Source organism: Plecotus auritus, assembly GCF_963455305.1.
Source record: "Plecotus auritus genome assembly, chromosome: 6".
NCBI lineage: Eukaryota > Metazoa > Chordata > Mammalia > Chiroptera > Vespertilionidae > Plecotus > Plecotus auritus.
In genome coordinates, this window is record NC_137773.1 from 123,149,798 (window position 1) to 123,167,661 (window position 17,864).

The window sequence follows — 17,864 nt, forward strand, 5'->3', positions numbered from 1 at the left end:
ACTTATTTGAAGGACAGAACTCATAATTAGCATGATGGTGGGGTGTAAGTGGGTCAACAAGAGAAAGTATTTTCCTACCTCATCTATTCCCTCATTGAGAATTAATCAGTTAAACTACAGTAGATATCCTATCTAATAAAGAGGGAATATGCTAATTGACCCTCACGCCATTGCAAAATGGCAGTGCCCACAGCCAATAAGAAGGGAATATGCTAATTGACTGCCCCGCCCTCAAAGATGGTGGCTCCCACAGCCACAAGATGGCGGCACCCAGTCCCCTCAGCCCCCCAGCCGCCCAGGGTCAGCCCAAATATTTGATAGATTAAAATCTCATTTTAGGCAGGCAAGCCTCGGATGGCGGCTGTCCAGCTGCCCAGGGCTGCCCGAGGCTCAGGTAACCAGGGCCGGCCGAGGCTTGCACTGACGGCAGTGGCAGCAGCAAAGGTGTTATGGGGCATCGCCTTCCCCTGATCACTGGGTTGCCTCCCGCCCCTGAGTGCTCCCAAACTGTGAGAGGGGCAGGCCGGGCTGAGGGACCCGCCCTCCAGTGCATGAATTTTCATGCACCGGGCCTCTAGTCCATATATATAAAAGCCTAAGTGTCCATCCGACCATCCTACTGGTAGCTATAATGTGCACTGACCACTAGGGGGCAGCCGCTTAACTCAGGGGCTGCCATGATGTGCACTGGCCATTTAAAAAGAAACAGCACTGAAGATCTGGCATGGACAAACCAACACTCAGCTTCCCTCAAGTGGGACACAGGCCTGCCACCACCTCGGGATGACAGCCCACCAAATTGCAGCCAATGCTGCCAAGACCCCATGGGGCAAAATGCGACCCACAGCCCAGCCTGGAAATGGTTGTTGTGGGCGCCAGGTAATGACATCACATAGCAACGCCCGGCTTCCTCTCCCTAGCGACTAGCCTCCTAGGAGTTTCTTCAGCACAGGAACATGACTTGTTTTATAGCCAGGTGCAAACATTTTACACTTTATCCAAATGTCTGTGAAGCATTTTCATGTGCTTCATCTCATTTGATCCTCACAGAAGTCCTGGAGTAGGTAGATAGGAGACTCGGTAGAATCCTATTTTCTTTTTATTAGCTGGAAATGGAGATTTAGAAAGTTTAGAAACTTGACCCAACCGAAAAGAAGTAAAAAATGGTGGAACTTGAAAATGACTTCAGGTTTTCTCACTGCGCAGAATATAGTCAAACACTACTACAGTTAAATATTTCACCCTTTGTTCTCCCTGTGTGATCTACAATAATAATCTGCTTCATGTCAATATTTACTGCTATGTTGCTGACAATTACCTAAAAGAGAAGTTGGGGTGCTTCAGTGGGCTAGAAAAAGTTTAGCTAAATCAGAAAGCAGGTCTAATTAAGCAAGTTTATTCTATACGTATAAAAGGCTATGTTGATTCGCACTTGTGCGATACATATAGAGCTCTCACTGGCACCAATAACACGTGTGTGTTTCCGTCATTGTCAATCATAAATTTATTTGACACTTCTATTATAGAGAAAGGGTGAATAGCAATAAAATATTTCTTCTAATTAATTTCCTTTCGATGTGCACAAATTTGTGTACCGGGACACTAGTTTTAAATAATAGTGTAGGAGAAAAGTTGGGACTCAAAAAAAGTAATCATTAAACACAAGATGCAACACATCTACCTTTCCCATCAATTATGTTTGGAACTAATGTAGCATGTAGAAACTAGGTTAAGGTGAAAGTGGAAATCCTGATTCTTATCCCAAGTGAGCCCCTTTGGCAATTCACTTGGTCTTTGTGTTTCCTGTCGGATAAAATAGAGATATTACCAATCCTACCACTTTTCAGGTTGCTTTAAGACTTATCTGAAAATTCATTTCTTGTTATAAACATGTATTGACTGCCTCGTATACCATAGGCATTGATCTGAGGTGCATAATGAACAAAACCAATTCCTAGCCTTCATGGAGCTTTTACCTCAGTGGGGGAAGATATATGAAAAAGAAAGCAATAAAAAACAGGTGGTAAGGGTGGGGGGTTGAGTCTGAAGAAAGGTGTTTTTTTACATAAAGTGGTCAGGGAAGCCTCTATGGAATTTCAATAGACTTGAATAAAGTAAATGAGTTGGAAAGGCTTGGTATGTTGGAGGAACAACAGTGTGAGCTGGTGGAATGGCAATGAGGTCCAAGAGGTGGGGCTGGACGTGTAAATCATGTAAGAAAAGAGTCCGGCTCTCATACAAAGACAGATGGGAAGCCATTGGAGGGGTTTGAGCAGGAGGAACATAACTTATTTACATTTCAACAGGATCACTCTGGCTATTGTGTAGAGAACAAAATAGATTACTGGGGGTCAAAGGTGATCAAAGGGAGACTAGCCAATGTATTCAAGTAGACAAGGTAGGCTAGTTTAGGCTACTGTGACAGAGGTGCAAGTGGTAACTGGTCAGAACCTGGGTGTATTTTAAAGGAAGAGGCAAGAGGGTTTTCTCATGGATTGGATATGAAGAGAGAGAGAGTGGAATAATAAGAGGTTAGGCCAGAACAAATGGAACAAAGATGTTACCAATATAAGTGAGCTTGCTTTAGAATTTAAAGAGCATTATGTAAGGTGATATTAACTAGCTCATTATGCACCAGAAGCCAAATATTTGATAGATTAAAATCTCATTTTAGTCCACCATCACAAAAGATATTTCCTGATTTTCACCAAATATTCATTCTGCAAATTCACTAGTCAGAGGTCAGTTTACAATGGAAGTTTTCAATCAGAAAAAAAGTTTTATTATAAGAAACAATGCCATCATGTACAAATGCAAAAACCTGTGCAATTATGGCAAAATGTTTAAAAATATCTACACATTTGCCTCCAAAGGACTACAGTACTTACTACATACCTGAGCACTGAACATTGAATGACATTTAAACTGCTTCACACAGAGAATCTAATTCCTTGTGGATCACTTCCACTTTTTCTCATGCACCAATGAGATGAGTTTGATACTTATGCATCAACTTTGCAGGATAACAGAAAACAAAGATGGGAAACTAAAGAATACAATTAAAACTTTCCTATAATATAGTTATACCAAGTCCAGTTTTCAATGTCTAAAAAATATATAGGAAAGTGCTACATACATTCTTCAAATGCAAAAACAAAGTTAAAGTGGGACAGGCATATTTTAGACCTTTATTTTATTTAATTCTTCGGTCCCATTGTGCATTTTACTTATATTCTCAACATACTATGCAAATGTACCTTCACTATCTAAACATATATCCACACATATTAGTCATCTTAGTTCCATATTCAAATCATTTAAAAAGTGGCAAAGTATCCTAGTTATATCATTTAAACAAATAGTTATTCATACAAAATTCAACATATCTTCTATTCCCATAGCAAATTCTAAACCTTGCCTTTGACACACTATACTATACTTAGATCACACTCTCAACATAAATTTTTATAGTAAAAGGATCAACTGTTGTGCAGATCAACAGAAAAAAATCTGTGGGACCACAGCATGTTGTACTCCTACTAGTATTGGTCTCACGGCACATGTAAATTACTAACTCAGCATTCTATGTCATATTTTCAAGTAACATATTTTTCCTAAATAAATACAGAAGATTGTCAAAAAGCATCAGGAAATCTTAGATACTCAATAAAGCTTTCAAAAATAAATTACATGAACATCTCTTGCAAAAGTTAATTACTTCTGTTTTTTCCTCTCCTTTGCAATGCAACACTTTAAAGATGCTTGAAAAAACTCATAGAAATAGCCCCCAAACAGCATGAAGATGAAGGAAAAACTGGGAAGAAAAAAAGGTTATTGGTTGACAAAGTTTATAAAGAGATTATATATATATATTCTCAAGGCCAGTAAGAAAAAGAACCACATATCTAGCTTCACAAGGCTAGATTTTAGAATGTTAATTATATAAATCCTGTCTACTTTGAATTCTTCTTCAGAAAACATTTCCTACTGTAGAGGTCTAAGTTTGGAAAGTTTCTGAAAAACGAGGTATGTGACGCAAAGAGGCAATGTTTTAAAATTGTTTCACAGTATCACATCACAATTTACACAAGAGTTTCTAATACAAACCATGCCAATTTGTTTTTTTTAAGAAAACCAAAATGTTCTAGTTGAGGACAAACTGCACTATACCTGTATCCTTTACTGATGATTCTAGGCATAGTTAAAAATAAGTTACTGATCCAAATATCTTCCTAAGGTATTATGAATGAGTTGGTTTGTCCTTTATGTGAATATTACTAACTGATTGTTAGAAATTCATGTTAAATGTGAAACATGATTTAGTACCTATAATGCTATGGTCCTACTCACTCACACTTTTCCTTCTCAGTCACCTTCAGCTAGAGCAAAGTTTTCAATGTAAAAATATTTATCACTATTAAGTGCAAAAATTAAAAAGAAAATGAGGTTTTAATTGTCACATGTAACTTAAAAGCCATTAAATTCAACCACTACAGAAGTTTTGTTTCTGTAAAACAGAATTTTAAAAGTAGGTATAAAACTTCACATTATGCTCTGTGCAGAACAGATAAGTAACCTTTCATTGTACCGATTAAGACTAGACAAGTAGAGGATGGAAAAGGAGGTCAGGTAACAAAATGGCCTGTGTTAGTGCAAATCTTCTCACTATTCTAAGACTGAGTTAGACCAATAACTGGCCATATCTTGCTATCATGTAAGTAGAGAATCTTGTGAAATCACAAGAGTTCAACAGTAAAGTATGATGGCCATAGAACTCACGTACCAACTTGAAAGGTAGGCAGAGGCTCAGACAATTTAAATCCACTTAGCTATACACATGAATGAACTTATACTAGCACCAGCCACCTGTGAATTTGAACCCTTTTCAGGATTTTTTAAATAAGACAGTGTTAGCACTTGAAAAAGTTATCAACAGAAAACAGCTACTTTAAAACTTCAGCTTAATTTAAAGCTATATGGGGAATGTGAAATAATTAGACTGAAAGTTCTTTCTGAGATGATTTGTTTTTCCCTTCGATCTACTCTAATAACAGAACACAATTAAATCTTAGTACACTTGAAAGCAGTACATATATATATATATATATATATATATATATTAAAAATGAGAATCTAAGTTAGTGCTTCTCTGTCTTGGATAGGTCACAGCTAAAGTCCTAGTGATATTGCCTCAGAGTTTTACCCGTATTTAAAATAAAAAGTCACATCAAACTATTTTGGATGACTCTGACCAATAATACCTAATTGCTCTTATAAGACTGCATAGTTATTAATTCATCTGGTATCTCAGAGACTATCACAAAATTCTAGAATGAAAATGATTGTTTTTATACCAGAAAAAAAAGCTGATAATTGCACTTTGTTACCTTTTGCTACTGAAATGAAAACATCACAAGGATGAAAAGACATCCCTCCCTACACTGTAATCTTTCAGAGCACTCACTCCGTGCACAAGCTCTCACTTTCTTAAATACTGACAGCACTTCTTGTATCACTGAAAGACTAAGTTTCCTCAAGCAGTAGATGTCAGTGAGCTTACTAAGGCCGGCTACTCAAAGTACTTTCTGAAGACACTGAGGATAGAGTTTAGCAACCGCACATTCAAAATGCCGGCCAAGGTCCCAGAGCCGATCTGGGGTCTCATATACTTTCATCCACTGGTCAGTGATGTCATCATACTGATAAAGAGAATTTTTTCTGCTGGTTCTGAAGACATGTTCTTCAACAGTCACTTGAGTAGCTCGAACAAATAAATGAAGTTTATTCTGGAAAAGTACCAGTTTAAGGTATGGATTGATGGATTCATCACATGGAAAGTCCTTCTTACGAGTCCATTTATTTAGCTCAATGTCATAGGCTTCTACAGTAAACATGCGTTGATGATTTCCACAGGTTCCAGCTATGTAGTAGATAGAGTCTTTGTATACAGCGGCTAAGCCCTGGATTCTAGGCACAGTCATAGGGGTTAAAAAACCCCAGTAGTCTTTTTGAGGCTCATAGAAGAGGAAAAATTCTCCTAAAGAAAGAGAGAAAAAAAAACAAGAATATGTACATTTACATGTCTCTTTTTGGTTGTATGTTGAAGACTAAAGAACATAATTTTTCAAATATTTCACTTTCTAAAATATTGCTTTTATAATCTCCAGAGATACATTATTTATAAAATAGCCTAAAACTTCTTTGTTCCATGGCACAACATAACACAGAATATTATAGTCAACCTGAATTGGGAGTGTTCATAATGGGGAGAGATGAGGAGTTATTTTGGCTTGATGACAGAACAATAGTTAAGGCCCTGGTTTGGACCTGGCCAAGTAGTAAGTTGGTTAGAGTGTTGTCCCCATACACCAAGGTTGTGGGTTCAATCTCCAGTCAGGGCACATATAAGAAGCAACCAATGAATACATAAATTAGTGGAAAACAAATCAATATTTCTCTTTCTCTTTCTCTCTCTCTCACCCTCCTTCTCACTCCCTTTCTCCTTCCCTCTCTTCCTTCCTCTATAAAAATCAATAAATAAAAACTTCGAAAGAAATAAGCTAAAATACTTAAAAAAAAGACCTCGTTTCCATTTATTCTATCCAATTATATATTTCAGAAAATTTATTTTAAGCCAGTTCCACAAAAGCATTATTACTAACTAGAGGCCCGATGCACAAAATTTGTGCAAGGGTAGGCCTTCCTTCCCCTGGCTGCCAGCACCAGCTTCCCTCTGGCACCCGGGACCCGGGCTTCCCTCACAGCCCCAGCTTCGTCCGGAAGGACATCTGGTCTAATTAGCATATTATGCTTTTATTATTATAGATGGTTAGCCAGTGAGGTCAAAGTATATATATAGCTTGATCATGAATAAGCCACTATAAATTTATTTGCTCATGGAATTGTTCAGATTTGTGTCTATGGTGCACTTATGTGTTCATTTTAATGTTGCCATAATGCAAAGACAAATATTCAAGAGGTGAAAACATGCTTTACATGATAGAAAACACACACAGAGTTTACAGAGGTGACTTTGAGTCTGTTTCAATTCTATTTTAACAATAAATGGGTGTGCTGAGTCAGACTGCTAATATTAAAATGTCTGAAAGAATTCAACTGTGAAGATTTATAAGAGTTTAGCTAATTATAACATTTCTATAAAATCCATGCTATAAAAATATGAACCCTTTATAAACAGATTAAATGATACAACAATAGCTACAGATAGTACCTACATAAGCTTCTGACTAGTCATGTCAAGTTTATTTATATAAAGAGGCTTTGTTTAGATTTGAAATACCTACTTCTAAATTGAGCTTCTCCTTGAAAACTGTTTTGAACTAAGTTTACTCTGATCTACAAATTTAACTGTCTACTGAACAGTGATGCTGTAATTTCAGTTTTTCTTAAAATAGCTTGTTAAACTCCCTGCTTTCACTTGCACATCACCTGCCCTTAAATAATGAACTTCTAACAGGATTCTTAGTAAAGAATATAGGAATTAAAACTTTCTAACATGTACTACCTCTCCACAAATTTCTTATGGAAAGCAAATATGATACATAAAAGGAAGTTGACTTTTACAATCTAAAATCCACTTTAATAAATTAAAAGCAATGATGGGCAGTTAAGAAAATCCTCAGAGCCTCAAATTCCTCTTATATAAAATATAATCTTGGATCAAACAATGTTAATTCCAGCCCTGAAATTCTATTAATTCAATGCTACTTTGCTTTGGTATTTATATTAATATACAACCTTTACCTTCCAATTGAGTGTCTTACAATTAATTCTATATTGATCAACTAACTGGTTAGCCAGTAAGACCAAAATACATGTAAAGAGAGCTTCATCATATTGGATGCTACAACCTATACAACCACACTCAATAGATTACACATCCATTCTTACATTCCAGTTTTCGGCAAGACCAACAAACCTAAATCATGCCTGTGTTTCTCAACTAAAATAAGGCACTAGAGAGTACTACTCCTGGAGAATTAACTTTTACTGAACTTTAAATATTTAAGTTCAAGCTTTGCTAGGAAAATTTAAGTCAAATAAAGGATTAGAGCTAAGAACATAACTTAAAAGAAAACAATAGGATAAGAACTAAAAACTCATGTGTATCTACAAAAAAGTTGCCCCGTTTTTCTTGTTTTATTGAAGTCATAAGTATAGAAAATATTCATATGTAAGCAATTAAGCAACACAGAAGAGAGATAAGGATGACGTTATTATTGACATTGCATTCAACATTCAAACAACTAAAATGTGTAAACCCAAACACAAGGAAAACAGTAGTTATCTCAAATCAGAACCTTGGAACAAATGTCTTATTTATTCTCACCTAGTCACTTTTTCAACCTCTCAGATATCACTTAAAATCTTTTAAAAAGCTAAGTATATTGAATATTCCCTCTTATTTATAATGTTAAAAGTAAGAAAAAGGTGACATCTCAAAGTTTCCAGTGAAAAAAACTTATCAGGGAAGGTAAAATAAACTGCACTGAAATTAAAATTGGAAGGCTGTAATTTAAAACTCTTTGTAACCTTTGCAATCATAAAGCTAATACAAAATTCTTGGGTAATTGATTAATATAACCTTAGTTAATGCTTTGTTCTTTCTCTTTTAAACTAATCTTTAAGTTCCATAAGAAAAATAGTTGCTACATCTCCTGATTATATGTTATTGAAGAGCAAAAAAAGGTCATGTATCAACCTTGCTTTCTTGTTTCAAGTCTTAAAAACAGCTCAGAAATAGTCCTCCAAAAATACTAAACTACCAATTAAAGAATGCTTTCAAAAATACTTATTCCACATGATGTCAAAACACAGTAAGAACATAAGTAAAACACAATTTAACAACTTTACCTGCTACCCTTTCATGAAGAACTAAGCCACTTAGGCACCTACCCTGTAAAACATAGATCTTCTCTTTGTACTCCACAGCATTATGGAACTCCATTGCAACAGGCATTGCAGAAACAGTTGTCCAACAATTTTCTCTGCTGTCATAGCACTCCACAGATTTTAGTGAGTTTCTCCCATCACCTTCATAAACACGCCCTCCAATGGCATACATCTTACCACAGCAATACACCAGCTTGCAGCCTATTCTGGCTCGAAGCAAGGATGGTTTGGATAGCCACCTATTGGTGGAATGGTCATACATCCAGAAATCATTTTCTGCCTTATGGTCAATGGATACTTCACTGCTGCTTGGCCTGTATCCTCCTGCAATATAAATGTCATTATCTGGTGATATAAGAATCCCAACTTCTCTCAGATCATTTGGTGGCTTGCATAATTTAAACACTCTTCCTGTGACTATATCTAGACAAGGCACTGTTTGCTTCTTTCCTGAGTGTTTGTGGGCAGCATCAAAACATATGATCATTTCAGATGCAGTCATTCCAAGTCTTTGTGTACAGCCATTAGTATTGAATGGTCCCTTCTCTACATAGCTTTTGGCTATAGCCTGTGCAAACTGAGGGGGAATTTTCTCTATAAAGGTATCTTCCATTAGAGGAAAACGTATGCATTTGGCAAAAATTTCTGGAAGGTGCACTTCTCTTTCATTCTGTTCATATTCAAACCACCTTATAATGCTTTCATAAACATGCTCTTCTCGGTCCACGTTTAAATCATCACTGTCTAGTATACTTATCAGTTGGTCTTTTGTCAATTGCAGAAACTCCTGTTCTTTGGTGACACACAGAAACTTTTTACGAATGTATTCTTTTGATCGATATCCGAGTTCCTGATGACCATAATGATCGGCAAAGATGAAGACCCCAATAGAATTTTGTGGGTCCAAATGACTGATCATATACTTAGCACACTGGTCTTGGATGGAAGGAATCTGGAAGATGCTAGCTGCAGTAAACAAGGCTTGAACATTGGCCTCTGTCAGAACAACTCTGGAGGTGTAGGCATACTTCAACACTAACTCCATTGATTCAGCTTCAACACCGACTATTCGAACTTCTTTTTGAGAACTTTCTGTAAGGCCACTAGTGAACATGGATCTACGAAGGAAAAAGTACTTAATATTATGTGTGCGCTATAAATAAAAATTATGGTGGCAAATATTTAGCAGTATAAATTTACCACAAACATAACCCTTGAAACTGAAAAATAGCTCCTAATGTGTTTCCTGATATTCTGAATGGGGATTAAAGTTGCTCATCAAGCAAAAGAATGTAGTCTGACTAATCTCGAAAATCTTATCGGGATCAGTTCACTCTATGCCAGCTCCGAGACAACGTATTCCAGGACACCTTCTATTCCTTAGAGCTCCTACCCAGGCTTCTGGTCAAGTTGCATTAGGAACTTGAAATCTTAAATCCCCAGGCTAGTCAGAAAGTTTAACACTTACAGGGTGTTAATGTGATGCATTAGCATATATAGACTGTCTAGCAAAACTTCTCATGTCCCAGGGGAAATTTACAAGGCAACTCATGCCCAAAATATATCTTTAAAATTTTCATCTTAGAAAAACAAATCGCTCTTCATAAGTTCTTTATTTTCTACCTACTTGTATTTATTCATGATAAGGAATATACAGAGCTTCACTTATCCTTGGACATTTTGAAAACCTTTTCTTAAAAAAATATACTTAATATTCTCATAGTTACCATATTTTACTTATTTATATCTGTATATCAATAAACATTATCGTAGGCTGATAATAATATCTAATTCTAAAGAGAATTTAGGAATTAACTGATTCTTGGAGATAATGGTTTTTAAACCCCAAACTTTTGCCTTTGAGGCCAAGCTTTTTTTTTTTTTTTTAATAACTGTGCATTTATAGGCCTTTCTTGGCCAAAAAAATTAAATAGCTAAAGCTTGGTTCTTTAAGTATTAGCTATTTACAAACATTATTTGTATTTCTTTTCTTCCTTTAAGGTTTCTTTCAAAGCTGCTCTTAAAATTAAAATATAAAAATCAAATCAAAAGCTCTTTTAAAAGCCTTTTCAAAAAGGGGCTGCATGCCCTAGATGCTGACTAGATGCCTATTGAAAAAAATTGACCTAACATTGGTGATAAAGTTAACTATACAGACCCAGACACCTCCCATTTTAATTTTAGTGTCATGCTAGGGAAAATATTCTTAAATAGGAAGATTTCCAGTCCTTTGGAAATCAAATGAATTTAAAAATGCAATCTGAGAAATACTGAAGGTATACAAGGTATCACAAGGACCCAGCTTGCTGCCTGGGTTAACCATCTTTGAGTCCTATTTTCACTTCTACAATGTAAATTTTAAGTGTAATATCACACAGGCTTTTTTTGATGACTGAGAACTAGATGTTCCAATGTATGAGCTGGTTTTCAATTCAGGTGCTGAAAAACTCAGCGATACAGTTACCAATTAAAGATAAAAATAAAGCCCTTCATTAGGCACAGATTAGCTCCCAAAGGAGAGCACTGGTCCAGGTCCCTTTATAATGGGAACCACTGCTGACCTGAGCAGGCTGGTCTCCCAACAGGAGCAGTGTGACAACTGGCGAGCGCTCCTCGGTTCTAACAGGTGCTTTGTGTAAACTCTATGTAAAGCAGGAGCACTTCGTCACACAAAACCCTGAGCAGCAAAGTCTTTGTAATAATAGAAATTTTAATTCTGAGAAGTCATTGGGATCATGAAACAGCCATGCCAGATTCTAAGCTATTTTAATTCTTCCACCAGTGATGCAAGACTTAGAAACCATTAAGTATGACTTTCCAGATTTCACAGCAGTAACTGCACTGTGCCAAGAAACTGCTGTACAAAAACGACAAGCAAGAGAAAAAAAAAACAAAACCTAATCCTTAAGTGTTCTAGCCAAATATCTTCATTTGAATTCGGATATCTAATTTCTTAGAAATTAAAAAATTATTAAAGCATACTTCTTTTAAAGTGATTTGTCTAGGTCTTCAAAACTAATTTTAAAAGTATGACATTCAATGATATAAGACAGTATAACATTTCAGTAAGGCATAGACATTTTCACTTTGAAGTTCAATGTTTTGGGTTTTTTAAAACTATTTAAATCTTATATAACAAAAATTCCTGAAAGGCAGCTTTAAAGAGAACCCACACTCTTGTTCCTTAAAGCCATACAGTGACTAAGAAGCCTGGCTCTGGAATCAAATCCAACCTCTGCCACCTAGACGATTTAGACAGGCCACTTAACCTCCACCCTCGCCTATTTTATCAGATGTAGAATGGGAATAACAACTATGCAGAGACAGCGTTTTAAATATGATATAAAGCAATATATGCAAAGTAAGCTTAGCCCAGAGCTTGATAAATATTTAATTATGACATATATTTCAATATTTTACGCATAAAGACCCTAACCATATCTAATGGATAGTCCGGATAAGTGAATCTCACCAGTAGTTTCCATTACCAACCCAAACTTCATACTTTTTGTGTATGAGTGTCTTTTTTTTTCCTTTCCAGCTCACTGCCTCGTGACGGTTAATACTTAATAGTCCAATGACCTACCCTAGCAAGTCTAAATGGTTACATCACAAGCATGAGAGGGAAGTGACTATATTTAACTGTGTTCTGAGAAACAGGAACCAGAAACTACCACGTGGCCTATAAAGGTAAGCACTTTCAAAAGGAAAAGGCACTTAGAGTGTGGTTGAGAAAATTACTTCCTGATCATTCATGCACATTATTGGACATTGAATGGCTTAAAAAAAAGCATTTGAAACAAAAGGAGAACTTAAACTCAAGCAGGAAGCTGCCTTTATCACTGATCTTTTCTTAGAATGTGAAATTATAATTTAGACTCCAGTTTTAAAATTTAACTTTTCAAAGTTTTATACAAAGATGGATATAAATGAAAATGAGAACTTAGCTTCAAAATGCTTTGAAATTTTGGAAATAATTATTAGTCTGGGGCATAAGGTACACAGAAAACTGCATTTCACTTATTTTTATTTCACTGCTTTTATCCCCAAGGCATTAAAACAATCTATTAATAGTAGTTTCTTTTCAAAAGAACAGGTTATTATGTTTTAAACTCTAAAAGAGTTACATGCACTAAAGAAATAGGGATCATGGATAAATTTTTGGAACCAATTCTAGACCAGCACTGCCCCATAAAATTTTCAGGGATGGAAGTGCCCTATCTGGGCTGTGCATGTGGCAGCCACTGCCTCCGTGTGGCTACTGAGCACTTTAAATGTGGATAGTGTGCCTGAGGAACTGAAGTTTTTAATTGTGTTTAATTTTAAATAAAGCTTCGATGCCACATGTGGCTAATGGCTGCCATTTTGGGCAGCACAATTCTAGACTTTCTGCTCATTTATCTGAAACAGACAGACAGAAACATACTAACTTAAAAAAAACACACACACACAAACACCTGAATTCTAGAAGAATCCGACAAGTCAAAAACAAGAAAAAAAAAAATAGGGCCTGTTATCCTTTTTCAGGAAACAAACTCATAGGTTTCATTTCCTTGTAGCGCGTCAGTACAGTAATCAAATGGCCAGTGCCGAGGGGAAAGGGAACTCGGCGGGGCGTGGACCGAGGTCTCCACCATCGTCATACCTGAAGTAGGGGCTGATTGCAGCAAGAACGTTTCTATGACAGGAAAATGTTTTCCCGTGATCCACTTCCACTACAATGTCTGTCAACTGTCCTTCATCGTACATTGTTTTGAGTTGCTTAAGAATACTGCAAGCGTGAAAGGGGTCCATGGCATCGCTGGCTGTGTCTGCAGATGGAATCCCATGCGGTGTTGGGGAAGACTTATTTAAATCTAGGAGAAAAATCGTACAACCACAAGGAGTTCGGGGCCACTTACGGCGTCGTGGGTTTTTGTTTGTTTGTGTGATTGTGTGTTCGCTTGCTTGGCGTCTTTTATTCCCGTACGGAAATACATGTGTGCATATATGTACACCACCAAATGGGGCCGCGAGGCTGCACCGGGGAGAGGCGAGCTGCGAAGCGAGTTCACGCGCCAGCCGGCGCGCACCTCGGAGCCCGGCGAGCCCGCAGCCCGCGCTCGCGGAGGGGCCGCGCAGACCGAACGGCCGGACCGTCCCGGCCGAGCGCCGCGGGCACGAGCCTCCCGAAGGACGCGCGAGGGACGACCGCCGCCAGTACCGCTTTAACCGCCGCCCGAAAGGTCGGACCGGCGTCGGGTACCCGGCCTCCCCATCCTCGTCCGACCGAACCGCCCACCGCCCTCCACGCCATCCATCTCCTCCCCTCATCCCTCTTCACCTCTCCATCTTTCTCTCCTGCTCCGCATCGCCACCTGCACAGCTCTCAGCCCGAGCCTGGCCCCGGCCCACCTCCCCCGCAACACACCTCGCTAGCCACGATACGACCCACCTGCCGACGCGGCCATTTCTCCACGGGGCCCCGCTCCAGCTATTTAAAGAGGAAATGTCATTTCGCTTCTCTTGCTCCCGGGTTCCGGCTCTTCTATGCTTCCCCTAGCCAATGGGGTGGCCTATGCATCCGGCTCCGCCCCTAGCTTCCGAATTCCGGGCGTTGATTGGTCAGAACATGCGCAAGGCGCCTCGGGAAATGTAGTTTTATTGCCCCCGCTCCCGCGTGGTCCGGGTCGGGTGGAGACCAAAGCCGTGGATTCCTATTGGTTGGTTCTGGAGGAGGTGGAGAGCGAAGAGGCAGCCAGCCTGTGTCCTTGGGGCGCGCGGCGCCTGCCAGGAGAGGTAGTCCTCTAGAGCTGTCTGAGGGGCTAGGGTAGGGGAAGCTCTGAAAGGGCAAATTTCTCCACTTTAGGCCTCTCTCAGGGCCCCGGCTCATTATTTGTTTTTTAATCTTGTTCTTCATTCCCTAAATCTCCTGCCAATGACTAGCTTCCGGTATGAAAGCAGGCTGTGAAACCAGAAAAATGTGGAAATGGACAAGAGCGATGTTGTCCAAAAGGTGCGAAGGAAATCTGACACCCCATCCTGCAGAAAAATATCAGGAGGCCCAAAAGCAACCCCACCTCTGATGAGTCGTCACCTGTGACACCCAACTGAAATGGCATCTCCTTGGTCCAGTGCTCTGGTTTCCTCAGATTAGCTTAGTCTGCTTACCAGGCTGCTTGGGATCCTAACTCCCACTCACACCTTGCTTTCCTGGGACAGTCAGAGAACACCTGTTCCACTTAAAGAGCTCCTGGACGTCCTAGAGGTACGCGGAGGAGTTAGGATACTAGTGTGGGATTTCCTTTGAAGAAATATTGGAGCGTGCCTTGAGTCTGAGGATTACTGAATATGGGGCCATAGAGGGGACCCTTTAATTCTTGAGTACTTAGCTTCTTCACCTCTACATTTGGGAATAATACTTCCTGTTCTTTCTGCTTCCTAGGCTGCAAGCTTTTTTTTTTTTTTTTTTTTAATATATTTTATTGATTTTTTACAGAGAGGACAGGAGAGGGATAGTTAGAAACATGGATCAGCTGCCTCCTGCACAACCCCTACTGGGGATGTGCCCACAACCAAGGTACATGCCCTTGACCAGAATTGAACCTGGGACCCTTCAGTCTGCAGACCAAGGCTCTATCCACTGAGCCAAACCGGTTAGAGCAGCTGCAAGCCTTTTGAAAGGAAGTAGAAATTTTACTGTTGACATGTTTTGATTTACTTGTCTTGTGTTTCTAGTATCTAAAAGGTGTCTGGTACATTATAGGTACTTAATATTTTAAAAAATAAATGTCAGGCACAAGTGAGCTAACATTGGAAATGCTATTTCTAGCCCTTTGAAATGTAACGAAGTATTAGCAGTGAATTGGGAACAAATTTCTAGTAGAGATGTAGTTAGTCCATGCTCGTAGTTTTTCTAACACAGAAAAGATTAGACAGTTGAACTTGATGAAGCATCTTGGAATTTAAGTTGTCATGAAGAAAGAGATAAAATGATGAAAAACAATCCAGTTCTCTCCCTTTGCTCTGCTAAAAAAATGTAGAGTTACATTTAGAAAAATATAATTCCTTGTGAGTTAACAAGAATTGGTGTTTCCTGGGGCTGGGATGTATGGCTGTTGATAAGCACTTATAACTCCCCTTAATGAGCACCCTGCCTGCACAGTGCTGCATGGGTGAAATCGATAAATTGATTTAGCTTTTGTTACTCATAACTTTAAATTCCTTTTTCTACGAGTTGCTCTCTAACTTACGGAAATAGTGGGGGTTTCACTTTACAATATTGATGGTATTAAGAAAAAAATGGCATTAATAGTTATAGTTGCCAGATTTAGCGAATAAAAATAAAGGACGTGCTTGTTAACATAGGAAATATTCAATCTTGTGAAAAATTTTTGTGAGTTTATTTGAGCAAAACTGTTGACAATTGCCAGGAAGCAAAATCTCAGCGAATTGAAGTAATGCTCCAGAGAGTGGCAGTTTTGCACCTTGTTTTATACATTATAATCAAAAGAGGAGACTAAGTGGGTTACATGAAATCCATTGGCGATACATTAGGGAGGTGGGAGAAAGCAAAGCAGGGAAACCTCTGGGATTGGATAAAAGGTAAGATGATAGACACATACTTCTTTTAGTTAGGTGGGTGCGTGATAATTAACAGTCAACACTTAATAACAATAAGGAGATTTGTGGTATCTGCAGAGTGGTGCCTCTGCTTTGAGGGGTCCAGAAAAGGGGAAATTACTTTGACATCAACGATATGTTATCATCTACACTAATAAAAGATAAAGATGCAAATTGACCATACCTTCTTGACGCCTACCTGCCAATCAGGAGTGAGTATGCATATTAACCCAACAAAGATGGGTTACTTTGCATACAAAGGCACCAAGCGGCCGGGGGCGGAGGGTGGGGGTAAGGGGGAGGGAGACGCAGGTGTCCTGCACTGCCCCAGCAGCTCCAGGCCTCTGGACAGCATGGGAAGACGGAAAGGTGGCTCCGGGCTGGAGCGAAGGCGGTGCTGGCAGCAAGGGGAAGGAAGGCCCATTCTTGCACGAATCTTCGTGCATCGGGCCTCTAGTAGATACAAAAAGACAATAGACAGGCTCAGTTAAGGTAGAGATTGACCTTTGTCAGGGAAGATACTGGCCTAGGACATGACTACCCACCATAAACTGCTTTTTAGTTTTAAAAAATTTTAATTTCAGTGCATCCTTTGCGGTTACTTTAGGTCAGTTTGCAAGGCTGCCAGGCAGGTCTTCCCTGAGCTAGTCAGGTTAGCAAGTGGCCCTTTGTCATCCACACTTATTTGGGACATACTTAAAGTAAAATATCCTTTGTTATTGAAGTTAAAATTTAACTGGGTGTTCTGTATTTTATCTTGCAACCTATTCAAACCTGTAAAAATAGAGATTTTCTTTTGTGTTTTGATTTTGTTGTAGCTATGTATCTCAGCCTAAGAAACTTGGCCAATTTTCTTTTTAATTCCCCCCCCCCCCCCCCAGTTAATAAAGAGACTTGCAAATATTGTTTAATTAACTAAAAGTTTTCTGATTTTTTTGACTGAAGAAATTTCTGAAGTTGGGGGTGGACAGAATACAAAAAACAAAGACCAATTTAAATATAAATAGAAAAAAGCAAAGTTGAAATTGCAAGGCTGCCATTAATGTGGCACTGTAAATGACTCATTCTACCATCAAATGGCATTGCATAATAAAGACTTCATTATTAGAAATGCATTTTTAAAAAAACAGAATAAGTAGAAGAATGTGGAAATTGGGCCAGTAGTTTCAGGTTAATACTAAATAGCCAAAGGCTACAGCTTTGTCTTTTAAAAGATCTAATTTGAAATTTAATAAAAACCTGTCAATCAAGGAAGGCAGCAACAAAAGTAAACCAGTTTTCTTCTTAAAGTATTAAGTACTATATTGTCCTCTGAAGTAACTTTCTCAAATATTTACAGTTTAAAGTAA

The 17,864-nt window shown here is 38.5% G+C and overlaps 1 protein-coding gene across 2 annotated transcripts; it reads right to left on the reverse strand.

Moving 5' to 3' along the window:
• Positions 1 to 2,765: 2,765 nt before the first annotated feature.
• KBTBD8 (kelch repeat and BTB domain containing 8) lies at positions 2,766 to 14,416 on the reverse strand. 2 transcript variants are annotated; one of them, XM_080673180.1, is made up of 4 exons: positions 14,348 to 14,416; positions 13,559 to 13,769; positions 8,917 to 10,031; positions 2,766 to 6,037 (listed from the first exon to the last, which is right to left on the reverse strand). In XM_080673180.1, the coding sequence occupies exons 1-4, from the start codon at positions 14,361 to 14,363 to the stop codon at positions 5,574 to 5,576; spliced, it is 1,806 nt and encodes a 601-aa protein (XP_080529306.1). In that variant the 5' UTR covers positions 14,364 to 14,416; the 3' UTR covers positions 2,766 to 5,573. The 2 variants fall into 2 exon arrangements, with proteins under 2 accessions (XP_080529306.1, XP_080529307.1); XM_080673181.1 differs by lacking the exon at positions 13,559 to 13,769 and having other exon boundaries at positions 14,348 to 14,376.
• Positions 14,417 to 17,864: the final 3,448 nt, after the last annotated feature.